Source organism: Copadichromis virginalis, linkage group LG23 (genome assembly GCF_057382275.1).
Source record: "Copadichromis virginalis isolate Kocher_CV1m ecotype Utaka linkage group LG23, C_Virginalis_male_GT1.1, whole genome shotgun sequence".
NCBI classification, from domain to species: Eukaryota; Metazoa; Chordata; class Actinopteri; order Cichliformes; family Cichlidae; genus Copadichromis; species Copadichromis virginalis.
The window spans coordinates 30,607,950-30,622,628 of NC_140639.1; the positions used below are offsets into that span (position 1 = coordinate 30,607,950).

General features: G+C 41.7%; 1 protein-coding gene across 2 annotated transcripts in view; it reads left to right on the forward strand.

The window, feature by feature from the left end:
• Positions 1-14,679, forward strand: part of ncam2a (neural cell adhesion molecule 2a) — a 468,276-nt gene that overhangs the window by 407,267 nt on the left and 46,330 nt on the right. For both annotated transcript variants that reach the window (XM_085449776.1, XM_085449777.1), the window contains exons 12-14: positions 5,034-5,207; positions 11,605-11,724; positions 12,832-12,953. In XM_085449776.1, coding sequence (XP_085305902.1) covers positions 5,034-5,207; positions 11,605-11,724; positions 12,832-12,953 — 416 coding nt within the window. The remainder of the gene's footprint in view (positions 1-5,033; positions 5,208-11,604; positions 11,725-12,831; positions 12,954-14,679) is intronic.

Consider the following 14,679-nt stretch of genomic DNA (forward strand, 5'->3'; position numbering starts at 1 on the left):
TCAAGTGATGTGGCAACTTACCTGAAAATAAAATAAGTTGCTGTCTATTAAATTGCTAGAGTCTAGAGTCGGCTAGGTTTAATATGGCAGTGATGTCAGGAAGTTTTTAGAGTCAAGGTTTATTTGTGCAGGAAATATATTCAGAGGTCTTACGGAGAAGCATTTATTGCAGTGAGCTTAATATCAAGGAGAACAAAGATGGACACTGCTTATTGCCACCCAGTTCTAGAACAATCTTGGAGGCAACAGCAGGAGAACGGATTTATAGTCCAATAATCCAAATATTTAACCCACAATGAGGTAGTGGTCATGCACAGGGAGACAGGTGGAGCGGCACGCAGGCAAAACACAGTGTCTATATAAACAGATAAAAAAATATGGTACTGGATTTAAAAAAAAAAAAGCAGAACTCAAGCAATTAAACAAACTAGGAATCAAGGAAGGCTAAGGTGTTGCACACTAAACATGGGTGACACAAAGGAGGGAAAACTAGCAAAGAAATGATGTACAATAGAAATTACTTACAGAAACCTGACATTGTGGCCATTTCTTAATATATCTATCCTCATCCTGCGCAGAATAGATTCTGTTCCTGTCTGTTCCAGCTAAAAGAAAAGACTAACACAGCTCCTGCACTTTTAATCTGCATGAATAGAAATGTTATGTTTTTAATGTCCTATCTTTTCACCTAAAATTAAAGTACACAGGCTCCTCTCAGGCGTTGTATAAGCTGAATTATTACATCTCTCCTAAATAACCCTTGAAAGCTTACCAAATATAGAAAAATAATCTTTTACAATGTCTGTCTTTAGTTTTATTACGGTGGCACTGTGGCATTTATCTTTGATCAAAAATACATTCAGTGTAGTTGGTTATTGCTGTGTAAATGTCAGAGTTAGGTCCATAAATATTAAGACAATTGCCTCTGTACTCTGAGGTCCTCCCATTTGTTTTGTTACATTAGTCAAATTACTCACGCTAGAAGACTTCTTTTTTTTATCCTTCTGCAGTATCTGCTGTTTGGCAGTGTGCGCCCTTCAACACAAGAATTCCCTCCCCCACTACATTGCAGCACAGGTCAGAGCTGGTATGAATGACATGAATGGCTGATCATTCACACACAGCATGAAAACAATGAGCTTTTGTGGAGGTGGGTTGCAAAGCTGCTTGAAAAGCTAGGAGCAAATTCAGTAGCTTGGGTAGTAGGATGTGTATAAGGGTATCAGCGGTGCCATCAGCTGGTGCTTGCTTCTTATCAGCTGATGGGAGTGGAAATCTGAGTCAGTCAAACAGTCAGGCTTTCTGGCTCTTTGTTCTAGACTGAAATATCCCACCAACAATGGGATGTATTGCCTGCATAATGTATAAACATTCTAAATTCTTTATAGTTTTTTTCTTTCCTTCATTAATAATGTGGCTGGGCACATTCGTAGCGTATGCCCCCCCCCTCAGCCAACGCGGATGCAGCCTGTGACTCTCTCCACTCAGTGGTCAGCAGACTGCAAACACAATCTCCGAGAGCCCCTCTCATAATATCAGGGGACTTTAATCATGTCTCACTGGACTCCACGCTTCCCACTTTCACCCAGTATGTGACATGCCCAACCAGAGACAATAGAACACTGGACTTACTGTATGCCAATGCAGAAGAGGCATACAGTTCATCACCTCTCCCTCCTCTGGGCAGATCTGACCGCAACCTGGTGCACCTTGTCCCTGTGTATGAGCCCTTAGTGCGCAGGGAGCCACCAGCCACCCGCACAGTACAGAGATGGTCGGAGGAGAGCGAGGAGGCTCTTAAGGATTGTTTTGAGTCGACTGTGTGGGAGGTGATCTGTGACGACCACGGAGAGGACATCAACAGCCTTACTACATGCATTACTGACTATATTAATTTCTGTGTGGATAACACCGTACCTACCAGGACTGTGTGGTGTTTCTCCAACAAGAAACCTTGGATTACCCCAAAAATTAAAGCTGTTCTCAAGCAGAAGAGGAGGGCCTTCAAATCCAAAGACAAAGAGGAGTTGAAAAGGGTGCAGAGAGAGCTGAGGGGACTGATAAGGAATGGGAAGGACAGCTACAGGCAGAAGATGGAGAACCAGTTTCAGCAAAAAAACGTTGGCGAAGTCTGGAGAGGCCTCAGAACCATCTCGGGCCACAAACATCAGAACTCTGACACCTCAGACACTTCACACCAGTGTTGCCAACTCCTCAGTAAGGAAAATCGCTATTGGTTGTCCTAAAAGTCGCTAGAAGTCGCCAAATGACGTCATCGCCTAATTTGCATAATTGGTCATGCTAATGTAATTGTAACCTACGTTGTTGGAGAGAGAAATAACATCGTGGAAGAGACATAAAGTGAGTAAAAAACGTCCTAAATGCAGTTAGAATTTATTTAGAACTACAAATTAAATTTCTTTTAGCAATTATTGTTTTTTAATGTCACAATTCCAACCCTGCTCCTTTATCCGGACCTGGACCGGCAAAAGTGACCGGAAATTGGCACTCTGGTGGAGTTACTTTGTGTGTGAGAGTGTGTGTTTATAAGTAGTTTTAAACCTTGTGATCCACAAAACAGCATAACAGTAAAAGAACTGACTGCGTTACAGTCAGTGCGGGAGCAGCGGCTTCGCCCTGATAGCAGCTGGGGGAGGACTATCCTCCGCCTGGGAGTGCTTTGACACGGATGAGGTGCCCCAGGCAGCACCGCTGCCTGTTGAGAGTAAGAGCGATACGTGTTTTCACGTCAAAAAGTCGTCATAAATAAGTCTCCAGTAATACCAGAAAAAGTCGCCAGATTTGTCGCTAGTCGCTTTTTAGAAAAAAAGTCGCTAAGGGGGTCTGAAAACTCGCTAAATATAGCGACAAAGTCGCTAAATTGGCAACACTGCTTCACACCTCCTCTACTCACCCTGCTCACTCCTCCCCACCCCCAATAACAGCATCCAATACACACTCAACACAAGGCTCCAGCCTGTCTCTCTCAACCACCCAGGTTAGGAGGGAACTGAGGAGGATTAATGCCGAGAAGGCGGTGGGCCCAGATGGCATCAGCTCAAGGGTCGTCAGGTCCTGCGCGGACCAACTGTGTGGGGTGATGGAGCGCATCTTCAACCTGAGCCTGAGGCTGGGGAGAGTCCCACAGCTCTGGAAAACCTCCCGTGTTGTACCAGTGCCAAAGACTTCACGCCCCGAGGACCTCAACAGCTATAGGCCGGTGGCTCTGACATCCCACCTGATGAAGACCCTGGAGCGGCTGGTCCTGGCTCAGCTTCGGCACCTGGTGAGCTCATCACTGGACCCACTTCAGTTTGCCTACCAGCTTGGCATTGGAGCGGATGATGCCGTCATTCACCTCCTACATTGTTCCCTCGCTCACCTGGAGACAGCTGGAAGCACTGTGAAAATCATGTTCTTTGATTTCTCCAGTGCCTTCAACGCTATTCTTCCCTCGGTCCTGAAGGACAAGCTGGAGAACTCTGGAGTGGACCATCACCTCACTACCTGGACTTTGGACTACCTCGCCAACCAACCACAGTATGTGAAAACTCAGGGCCGTGTGTCGGACAGGGTCGTCTGCAGTACGGGGGCCCCACAGGGAACGGTTCTGGCTCCGTTCCTCTTCACCATCTACACTGCAGACTTCTCCCACAACTCCACCCAGTGCTTCCTGCAGAAGTTCTCTGATGACTCTGCAATAGTCGGCCTCATCACTGATGGGGACGACAAGGAGTACACAGGACTGACCCAAGACTTTGTGGACTGGTGCCAGCTGAACTACCTCCACATCAACACCAGTAAAACCAAGGAGCTGGTGGTACACTTCCGCAGGCACAAACATCCTCCACTGAACATCAAAGGTATGGACATTGAGGCTGTGGACTGCTACAGGTACCTTGGTGTTCATCTGAACAACAAACTGGACTGGACTCATAATTCAGAAGCCCTCTACAGGAAAGGGCAGAGCAGGCTGTACCTGCTGATGAGACTCAGGTCGTTTGGAGTGGAGGGCCCACTCCTGAAGACCTTCTATGACTCTGTGGTGGCCTCAGCTATCTTTTACGGTGTGGTCTGCTGGGGTGGCAACATCTCTGCCGGGGACAGGAAGAGACTGAACAGGCTGATCAGAAGGGCCAGCTCTGTTCTAGGATGCCCTCTGGACCCAGTGGAGGTGGTGAGTGGCAGGAGAATGGTGGCTATGCTTTCATCCCTGTTGGACAACATCTCCCACCCCATGCAGGAAACTCTGACAGCACTGAGCAGCTTCTTCAGTGGCAGGCTGCGGCACCCACGGTGTGGGACGGAGAGATTTCGCAGGTTTTTCCTCCCCACTTCTGTCAGACTCCACAACAAAGACTCCGACTGATCAAACACACACATCCACACATGTGCAATAACACTAAGTGCAATACTCTTTATCTGACAAAGTTGTATTTTTACTCAGTTGTATTAAGCATTTGTATTCTATTTTTATCCTATTGTATATTTTATTCTATTTATTCTACTGTATATAGTATTTTATTTTATTCTATTCTGTACAGTTGTGTACAGTATTTTATTCTTATTGTATTCTAATTTTTGCTATATAACTTTTGCACTGTCCACTTCCTGCTGTGACAAAACAAATTTCCCACGTGTGGGACTAATAAAGGTTATCTTATCTTATCTTATCGTGTTTAGACCTATGTTTGTAGTTATAATTCCTCATCAAGTATTCGCTGATTTACTCCTAAATAATAGTTGCATGATGAATGATGTTGATGCATGACAACTGAAAAATTAAAGGTTATATCTGGTGCTTTCAGCCTTACTCAGTCTTTTCCTTTCTCTACACAGTCAGTGCATAAGGCAAAGGAAAAGGTTGTTTTGAATTCATTCCTAAGTTTGTGAAACAGGATTCTGTTTCTGACACCATGCAAGTGGATTAGACAAGGCTTATTTCATAGCAAAACAACACGATTGCAAAGGAAAACAACTACATGGAAATTGTCTGCTTGTTTGTGTCATGCCTTTATTTTTTGTGTTTCCAGTTGCGCCATCGAATCCATACTCAGTTCGTCTGTCAGCTGTCTCCCAGCGCCTAGCGACCGTAACATTTATGAAGCCAGACTCTCATGGAGGCGTTCCCATCAACTACTATCTGGTCCAGTACAAGGAGGTGGGCTCACAGGACTGGAGGGATGTCAAGTCACACAGTGTCCAGAGTAAGTGTAAACTTTATTTTTATCCACAGCTTTCGCTTCCCCCCCCCTTTTTTTTCATGCCAGTTACCTTCCCTAAAAATCGCTGTAATATACACTGACTGAGTGAAATGGGAGAAACATTTATCCGCTGTTAAGTTTGACCCAATTACATATTGTTATTGTGAAGTCTGCTAAAAGCCCTCTTCAACTCTTTTCCATACCCATTTTCATTTTATGGCTCAGGCAGGTTGAATTTTATCAGATCAATGAAAAAGCATGAATCTATTTACATTCTCAGCTTATTTTATGGAAATCTCAAGATTTTTTTACCAGAATATACCAGCAAGTTGAAAACACTGTCAACAACTGATTCTTACTCATATTTTCACTATAAGCCTTCTGAGTTTTCTACAGTCTAATGATGTGTAAAATGCTTTCTTATTTTTCAGGTTTCATGTGTTTTTTGCGTTTTTCAGTTTTCTATAATGTCTTTATGGAATAAAAAATCCTGATTTGAAGGGGTTATCTGACTGCCCTGAAGTCCATCATTAAGTAAACCCAATTCTTACTTAATTTACAACCTACGTAAAGACTTTCCTAAGAAATTTGTAGTCATAGTTGGTTGTTTCATGTCTTATTTGACAGACCTTTGATGATCATTTTGGCAATCACAGTTGTGTCTAGTATAGAACTGATTATGAAGGACATCTCCTATACAGCAGATTACTAACATGTTAGCATGCTGTTTTACCGTACTTTTCGGACCATAAGGCGCATGGGATTATCCGGTCGTTAAGTGATGACGTGACGAATCCTACTTCCGCGCTAGTGATGTGCGGATCGATCCTGAAATATCGATTCCTCCGATACCAATCATTTATGTTCTAGAATCGATTCTCACATTAAAATATCGATATTTTAGTAATTTAGAGTAAATTTGTAGTTTATCATTAACAGGAACACAGTGGAAAGAAACTATAACATTCGGATTGTCTACATTCAAAGGAACTACTTCCTCTTCCGCCTTTCATAGTCATGTGTGAAATACGGCTGTATAAATGTCTGGCCGACCCCTGGCGCGCACTCACAACAATGGCTGAGCGTAATTGTGCGGACGTATTTTACCTCCACAAACAGCTGAGACGTGGTTTGTAATACAGTGGGGCAAAAAAGTATTTAGTCAGCCACCGATTGTGCAAGTTCCCCCACTTAAAATGATGACAGAGGTCAGTAATTTGCACCAGAGGTACACTTCAACTGTGAGAGACAGAATGTGAAAAAAAAAATCCATGAATTCACATGGTAGGATTTGTAAAGAATTTATTCGTAAATCACGGTGGAAAATAAGTATTTGGTCACCTCAAACAAGGAAAATCTCTGGCTCTCACAGACCTGTAACGTCTTCTGTAAGAAGCTTTTCTGTCCCCCACTCGTTACCTGTATGAATGGCACCTGTTTGAACTCATCATCTGTATAAAAGACACCTGTCCACAGCCTCAAACAGTCAGACTCCAAACTCCGCCATGGCCAAGACCAAAGAGCTTTCGAAGGACACCAGGAAAAGTATTGTAGACCTGCACCAGACTGGGAAGAGTGACTCTACAATAGGCAAGCAGCTTGGTGTGAAAAAATCAACTGTGGGAGCAATCATCAGAAAATGGAAGACATACAAGACCACTGATAATCTCCCTCGATCTGGGGCTCCACGCAAGATCTCATCCCGTGGGGTCAAAATGATCATGAGAACGGTGAGCAAAGATCCCAGAACCACACGGGGGGACCTGGTGAATGACCTGCAGAGAGCTGGGACCAAAGTAACAAAGGTCACCATCAGTAACACACTACAATGGCAGGGAATCAAATCCCGCAGTGCCAGACGTGTTCCGCTGCTGAAGCCAGTGCATGTCCAGGCCCGTCTGAAGTTTGCCAGAGAGCACATGGATGATACAGCAGAGGATTGGGAGAATGTCATGTGGTCAGATGAAACCAAAGTAGGACTTTTTGGTATAAACTCAACTCGTCGTGTTTGGAGGAAGAAGAATACTGAGTTGCATCCCAAGAACACCATACCTACTGTGAAGCATGGGGGTGGAAACATCATGCTATGGGGCTGTTTTTCTGCCAAGGGGACAGGACGACTGATCCGTGTTAAGGACAGAATGAATGGGGCCATGTATCGTGAGATTTTGAGCCAAAGCCTCCTTCCATCAGTGAGAACTTTGAAGATGAAACGAGGCTGGGTCTTCCAACATGACAATGATCCAAAACACACCGCCCGGGCAACAAAGGAGTGGCTCCGTAAGAAGCATTTGAAAGTCCTGGAGTGGCCTAGCCAGTCTCCAGACCTCAACCCCATAGAAAATCTGTGGCGGGAGTTGAAAGTCCGTGTTGCTCGGCGACAGCCCAAAACATCACTGCTCTCGAGAAGATCTGCATGGAGGAATGGGCCAAAATACCAGCTACTGTGTGTGCAAACCTGGTAAAGACCTATAGTAAACGTTTGACCTCTGTTATTGCCAACAAAGGTTATGTTACAAAGTATTGAGTTGTATTTTTGTTATTGACCAAATACTTATTTTCCACCCTGATTTACGAATAAATTCTTTACAAATCCTACCATGTGAATTCATGGATTTTTTTTTTCACATTCTGTCTCTCACAGTTGAAGTGTACCTCTGGCGCAAATTACTGACCTCTGTCATCATTTTAGGTGGGGGAACTTGCACAATCGGTGGCTGACTAAATACTTTTTTGCCCCATTGTACATGTGGCAAAAAAGTGTTCCAAGAGTGAGGTGTTGTGGCCATACTAGGGAGACATTCAAAAGGGCTGTTTGGGGGGGGGGGGTACGGTACTTCTAAACGAAGTAACAGGAACCAGGAAGGTAGAATTGGATTTATATACCACCTTTCTAGTCTTCACACACTTTACACTAGAGGCCGGAGTTTATTTCTATGCAAGTGCTTTATGTCTAAATCCAACACCTACATGTATGTTTTGGATTTACTGTGTCAGCGTCTCTCAAGTGCCATAGATGTAGAATAAATAGAGTGGCACGATATTCTCTCCCCTCAGAGAACCTGGGTTACAATGTAACCAATCAAGCTCAGGTTGAAGCTTCAAATCCAGACTTCACAAACAATTAAAGGACTCAGGGTCTTTTATATATAGTCAGTGAGTAAATATGAGGGATCCACACAACAGTTAAGTTATTCTCACTGTTTTAAAGATGAGTACATAAATATTAAATTATCTAAATAATACATTAAAAAACAGAAATGTAAATAATTTACTGTGAAAGCATTGTCAACTTAATCTAGTTGATAAACTAATCAATAAACTCAAATAATTAAATGACCTCCTCAAACTCTGTTGAATATAAAGAAAGCTGTTTCTTTTCTTTTCCCACATTAAATACATGAAAAACATTCACATAGATTATATACTATTGACCCTTAAGTAATTACTGCTATTTACCAGTTCCACTTTGATAAAGCACATGAACTTCAAGATAGAAATGTTCTATCTTCTATTCATAGTTTCAAACTTAGTTATCAGACTGTGAAGATTATGCTTCAACACACCAGATTATCCTATCTAGTTTAAATCAATATTTCTCTCTGTCTACCTCACATACACCAACTAACACCTCATGCAATACGGTCTCCAAGTTTCCACCGTATTGCATGAGCTGCCATGTGCTCCTTCAAAGCCTTGGCTCTGAGATGTTGTTGGGTCATGAAGAAACTCAAACACGTCATGGGGAGAGCGCCAGAATCTGTCTGAGCTGAAAGATCGCATTCCTCCTCTTCCTATGCTTTATGACTGCAAATTGATTTCTGAGCCTGTTGGTGAAAAGTACACCATGAGGTGAAGGATGGATGGATAGATGGATGGATGGAATATGAAAGCCAGAGGACGAATGGTCGGGTGATAAGCGGGCCTGACAAACCTGAAGGGCTTATCACTAATATCCCCTCATTTCAGAGTCAATTACAGTATGGAGATGCAGTGAGGTGAATACTAAATAGGAACTAGCACTTCAGCAGTGAACTTAAAAATACATACATCACATATAGGCACATATAAGCAGATAGTGTAGAAGAACAAAGGAACAATGCACAAGATTGTCAATTTAATATAGATAAATTTAGCTCTGTATGCAAAAGCAGAAATATTAAAGTGAGCCAGACTAATTACAAGCCACACCAAGTGTCGTCATATAATCATAGAAGCCATTTCAGATAACCTCAGCAAAAAATCCTTACACAATAAACCCTTCCATATAATGAGACGCCTGGCCTCGTTTCATTTGAATGCTTCTGCCCAAATTGAAATGTCCGCTTACAGCCTGGAATGAACCTAGCACGGCTGCAAATTGCAGAATTTGTTTTCAGTTCCAGGACTAAAGAACTGCAAAAGCACCTATTACCATTCAAGTATTTAATTTGTGCAGACTAACAAAAACAACAACTTTCACTCAAGCTCATTACACTACACACTCTCTCCCAGATTTTTTGAGTTGTGACGGTTATGTAAATGGGCTCAAGTGACTGTAGAATTTAAATAGGAATCTGTAATGTGGTCTGATAATGAGATTGCCTGTTTTCTTCAATATTAGATGTAATTTAAAGTACGAACGTGACGCATTGCACAATTCTCCGAGTTACTATCGTATTAATATTCTATCTGATATTTTACTGTGGTTTCATTAGAGTCAGAGGCACATGTACTCTTCCACTACACTGTTTGCTATGACTTTGTTGAAGGTGAGTTTCTAAATCTTCTTATGTTTTTCATTATTGATCATTTAGCAGAGTCAAGCGGTTGCTCCCTTGTATTTTAGAACCACAGTTAAAGCTTTTAGTCTTGGAACAAATGACCTAAGATAGATAGAAAATCTAACTTTCATTGCATGCATCTAGCTCTCTATATTTCACAGACTAAGCAATAATAATGCATTTAAGTCAATATAAAGAAAAAAACAAGTGCAATAGATTAATTTAAACGGTTGTAAGTATGGTGGTAGAAGTTTCATAATGTCGGGGTTTAATTCCTGGCTTTTCTAGTCTTCATGTCAAAGAGTCCTTGGGCAAGATGCTGAACCACACAGACACTTTAAAAGGCTTTCAAACGTGACTTTGCATGTAGTTTATAGCGTAAAAAGTTCTATGACTGTTCAGTAAGGCCAGAAAACTGCAGTATCAGTACTAGTCTAATTAATGCCCTTCTTAATGTAGATGCTTTTGGACTGCAGGAACTTTTTCATACTTCTATTAACTCTTTGAACGGTTGATTGCGCCCTCCTTTTTTCCTATGTCTGTGCTTCAGGATCTATTATCTACTGTACTTCATACAACTCAATCTTAAGGTCTCTTGTTTCAGCTAACCTTGAGAGACCTGAGTGTTACAGTGATTGGTCCAGCTGTAAATGTACAGTAAATTGTCAGAAGTATGAATTCATCAATGGCCACCACCATTAAAAAAAGTGCAAACAGCTATTATGTTGACCCTTCTAGAACAAAACAGAGAGAAATGAACCAGCAGTGAAGTCCAAACTGTATTGCGCCTACATGATATGTTGGAAATACAGTGTGATTGTAGCTCATCAGGGGGAAATATAAAAATCCTTGCACAAAATTCCCTTCAGCTTGCTACTCGGTATCCGCTACAGCGAAGCAATCTGGAGCGAAAATGAAGAGGTTGAAATAGGATTATGAGAAAATACGGGACAACAGCAAGAGCCCATGTTTCACTACCAACCACTGGCTGGCAATTACATTAGTTCAGAGTTCCTATTAATAGTGTCAGTGAAAACAACAACAATAACAAAAGATGAATGCCAGGTAGTTCTTGGTAGTGGGGAGGGAGTTATCATCAGTTACCTTCTCTACAGGAAGTCTCTAGAAGTGTTTGGGATTCATGTGCTCAAGAGTGTGTAATACCTTCCTTTAAAAGTCCACAATTTTTAAAAGTGTGCACCATTATTCCCATCATACCAACTATCTCTATTATAAAAGCCTGCTTTGCCAACCTGTAATTGTAGGCGTAACTGTCTAAACTAGTTAGTTTTAACAGGTCAATAAAGCATTGAACATATTTCAGTCAGACAAGTGAGATTTTGAATAATTTATTAGCAGCAGAATATAGCTATTAAAGTTTGGGATCTACACTTCCTGCAAATAAATTGGGGAAGTCATATAGGCACACAGGAGCCTACAGGTGGATACTAGTTGGAGAGGTCTAAACAGCAGGCAGCAGGCTGCCATTTCCCCTTTTTTCCTTGTCTTCCAATGACACTGGAAACCCTCTGAAAAATAACCAGCTCCCTTTCTTAATGACTTGCTTTGCTATCTGCATGATGGATGGTCACCACTTGCTTCCAGGTGACACGATGTCTGTTCCTGTGTCTCTGCAGCCACAGTTGTGCTGACAGGACTGGAGCCCAACACAACATACGAGGTTCGAGTGGCAGCTGTCAACGGAAAGGGCCAGGGCGACTTCAGCCACACGGAAACCTTCCAGACCTTACCCATCCGTAAGTCCGCTTACTTATTCAAATCTGAATCAGTGACGTATGCATATGTGGTCAAAAGTTTACATCCACTGGTCATGGGCATGAGTGGTCAAATTTCCAGCAAGAATTACACCAGAGACTTGTTGATGGCTACAAAAAGCATCTTGTTGAAGTACAACTTGCTAGAAAATTCCCCCAAAAAACAAACGTGTAAAGCACACCCAGTTAGTAAGTTATTAAAGATGTATGCTGTACAATCACTCTACCCTGGAAAAAGAACACTTCAAAGAGGTCATTAAAAGTCCAAATATACCATGACATTCATGCCCATGAGGAGTATATATACATTTCTGACCACAACGTATGGAATGAAATAATATATTATTAATATATATAATAGTTTGATAGCAGTTATACTGGGTTAATTGTTAGCTACTGGCATATATCAGCTGTTAGGATTAGAAAATACAGATGAAATAAAACATCTGTGGAAACTATAGATCATAATAAAGCCACGTGACTGGAATGCAAACATTCTTCAGGAATCTATTCAAGGCACCAGCACCTTAGTGAAATGAAGCCTATTTGCAATCCTCTGCAGCCTTGCCATGTTTCTATCAGAGACGGCTTCCTGCTCCTGTTTCTCTGATATGAATTCACATTATTTGGGCTTGGAAATAGATCCTGTCAAATTTGTGTCTTGATGTAAAACTGCTGCATTAAAAATTATGCACTGCAGGGGTTTACGGTAAGCATTTTATTTATTCTAGCAATCTGGCACGGCGGGATTGCAGTAAATCCAGGCAAGGCCACAGGAAAAGTGTTTCCATCCTTAATAATATACAGCAGTGCAGCTTCCGAGAATGAATGTTAGAAAGAAGACCCAATTAGCAAAATACAGTGAATAATAAAAACCTGGAGTCAACATTAATTATAGCCAGGCAATGGGAGTTACCTTGTAATATGAATTTAATTCAGCTTTAAACCTTCTTTCTCCTTGTACTGCATCCTTATCTCATATGTCACGTTGCCACCTGCCCCCCTCCTTGGGAATGCACATTCCAACACACACATACTCACACAAAGACATTGTTTTACATCTCAGCCTCTGCCTCATGTCTTCCTCAGGAGAGCCGAGTCCGCCAGCAGTCCATGGGCAGAGGGACATGGGCAGGGCCTACAGGCTGGGGCTGGTCAAGCAGGACGACGGAGGGATGCCCATTGTGGAGTATATAGTCAAGTACAAGACTGTGAGTGATTTATTACAGTTAAACACAGCTGCTGCCTTCAAGTTTCTCATGACAGCCCCACTATATCGAGCCTATATAAGTGGCAAGTCCAGTTTGATACATTAATACCTTCATTAATGTATCCCTGCTCCGGTCACTCCCATCCACATTTAATGCGCAAGGTAAATAAACGCAGGCACATTTAACACAGGTAGAAGGTTCACATTTTGTACTTGTTTTGTAAAAAAAAAAAGGAAAAATCTTTCTTAACCTTTTTTTTGAGAAAGGATGACTGAAATGCTGCTGCAATTTTAAACCTTCATTTACTGGCCTCCATTTGTATTTCTGTATCATTAATCAGCTGGAAGCACAAAGTTTAAATTGTAGTAGGCTGCTTTTAAGGGTGTTTTTCATGTCATGTCAATGCATTTGAAAGTTTTAGTGAGTCATTTCACTGCCTTTTTGTCCTCGTTGTGAAATGGTCACATTAAATCAACGGCACTACTCATTTGTCACTCGTCCATTTTTCCATCCTTAGGTCAGCAGTTTACCTCCCAATTGCTACCTTTCCAGGTAGCAAATTACACATGCTTGTTGCTTTTTGGAGAGAAACCTGAAAGGACACAGTGAAAACTGAAATACAAAGAAAGTACCATTTTATGCCCGCTTAGTGAATTACAGTAGTGCAAAAACTCTTGAGCCACCTCATTTTGCTAGGAAAATGGGGGAAAAGAGTGAAAGGATGTACTGAAATGTGCAAATATATATGGAAATACAGTATATAAGGCAAAAACAGCATTTGTACAATTCTAATGAGCTTGGAAGTGAATATTTGGTGTGACCACCTTTACTCTTCAGCACAGTCTGAACTCTCTTAGGCAGCTTTCTTGTCATTTCTTCAGGAAAGTAGTCTTCAGGAATAGTTTTCCAGGCTTCTTGAAGGACATTCAAAGCTCTTCTTTGGATGTTTCTGCCTTTTGTTCTGTTCTCTGTCAACATGATCCCACACTGCTTCAATAATCTTGAGGTCTGGGCTCTGGGGAGGTCAATCCATGACTGATAGGATTCCACTGTTTGTTTTTCTATGAATGTTATGAATGTTCTAAGATTGAAAAGAAAAGCGACTGGACTTCTTTAAGTTTTTCAAAACTGGATTATAGATGGCAAACAGTTGGTGCTGTAGACCACCCCTCTGTTCAAAGATGGTCGTTCACAGTGAACATAGATGGCTTCTTTTACTCCTCTTTGAAACCATCTGTCTTCTCCGTCCAAAATGTGAACATTGGTATCCTCGAAAGAATGACCTTTGTCCTTTAGATGCCTACGTACAGCTGAGTCTTGTCCTGTCGAGGTGGCCCTCCTATGTTGTGCCATGCATTTATGAAGTGGCTGTTTGGTTTCTCCGATGTAAATGTAAATGTAAAATCATTCCTGGCTGTTGATTTTCGACATGATTTTCAGATACTGTTCATCTTTTTTTTTTTCAGCTAATAGCTCGTTGGGATCACTTTGTTGTTGCAAAATACTATTTCATGCCTGTCTCACACTGTGTAGTCTTTGGCATTTTCATAGATTCATCTAAAGAAATGGGAACAAATAATGTGTTTTTGTGGCAGGCTGCTAGTAACAAACTGACAACTTAGTTATTTTCTTTTTACTACGTTGTCTGTTATGTGTAGACACTAGTTCATCCTTTGAGTTGGGGGCCTTTTTATGCTTCAGAGTCCAGTAACTTTAATCTGATTTG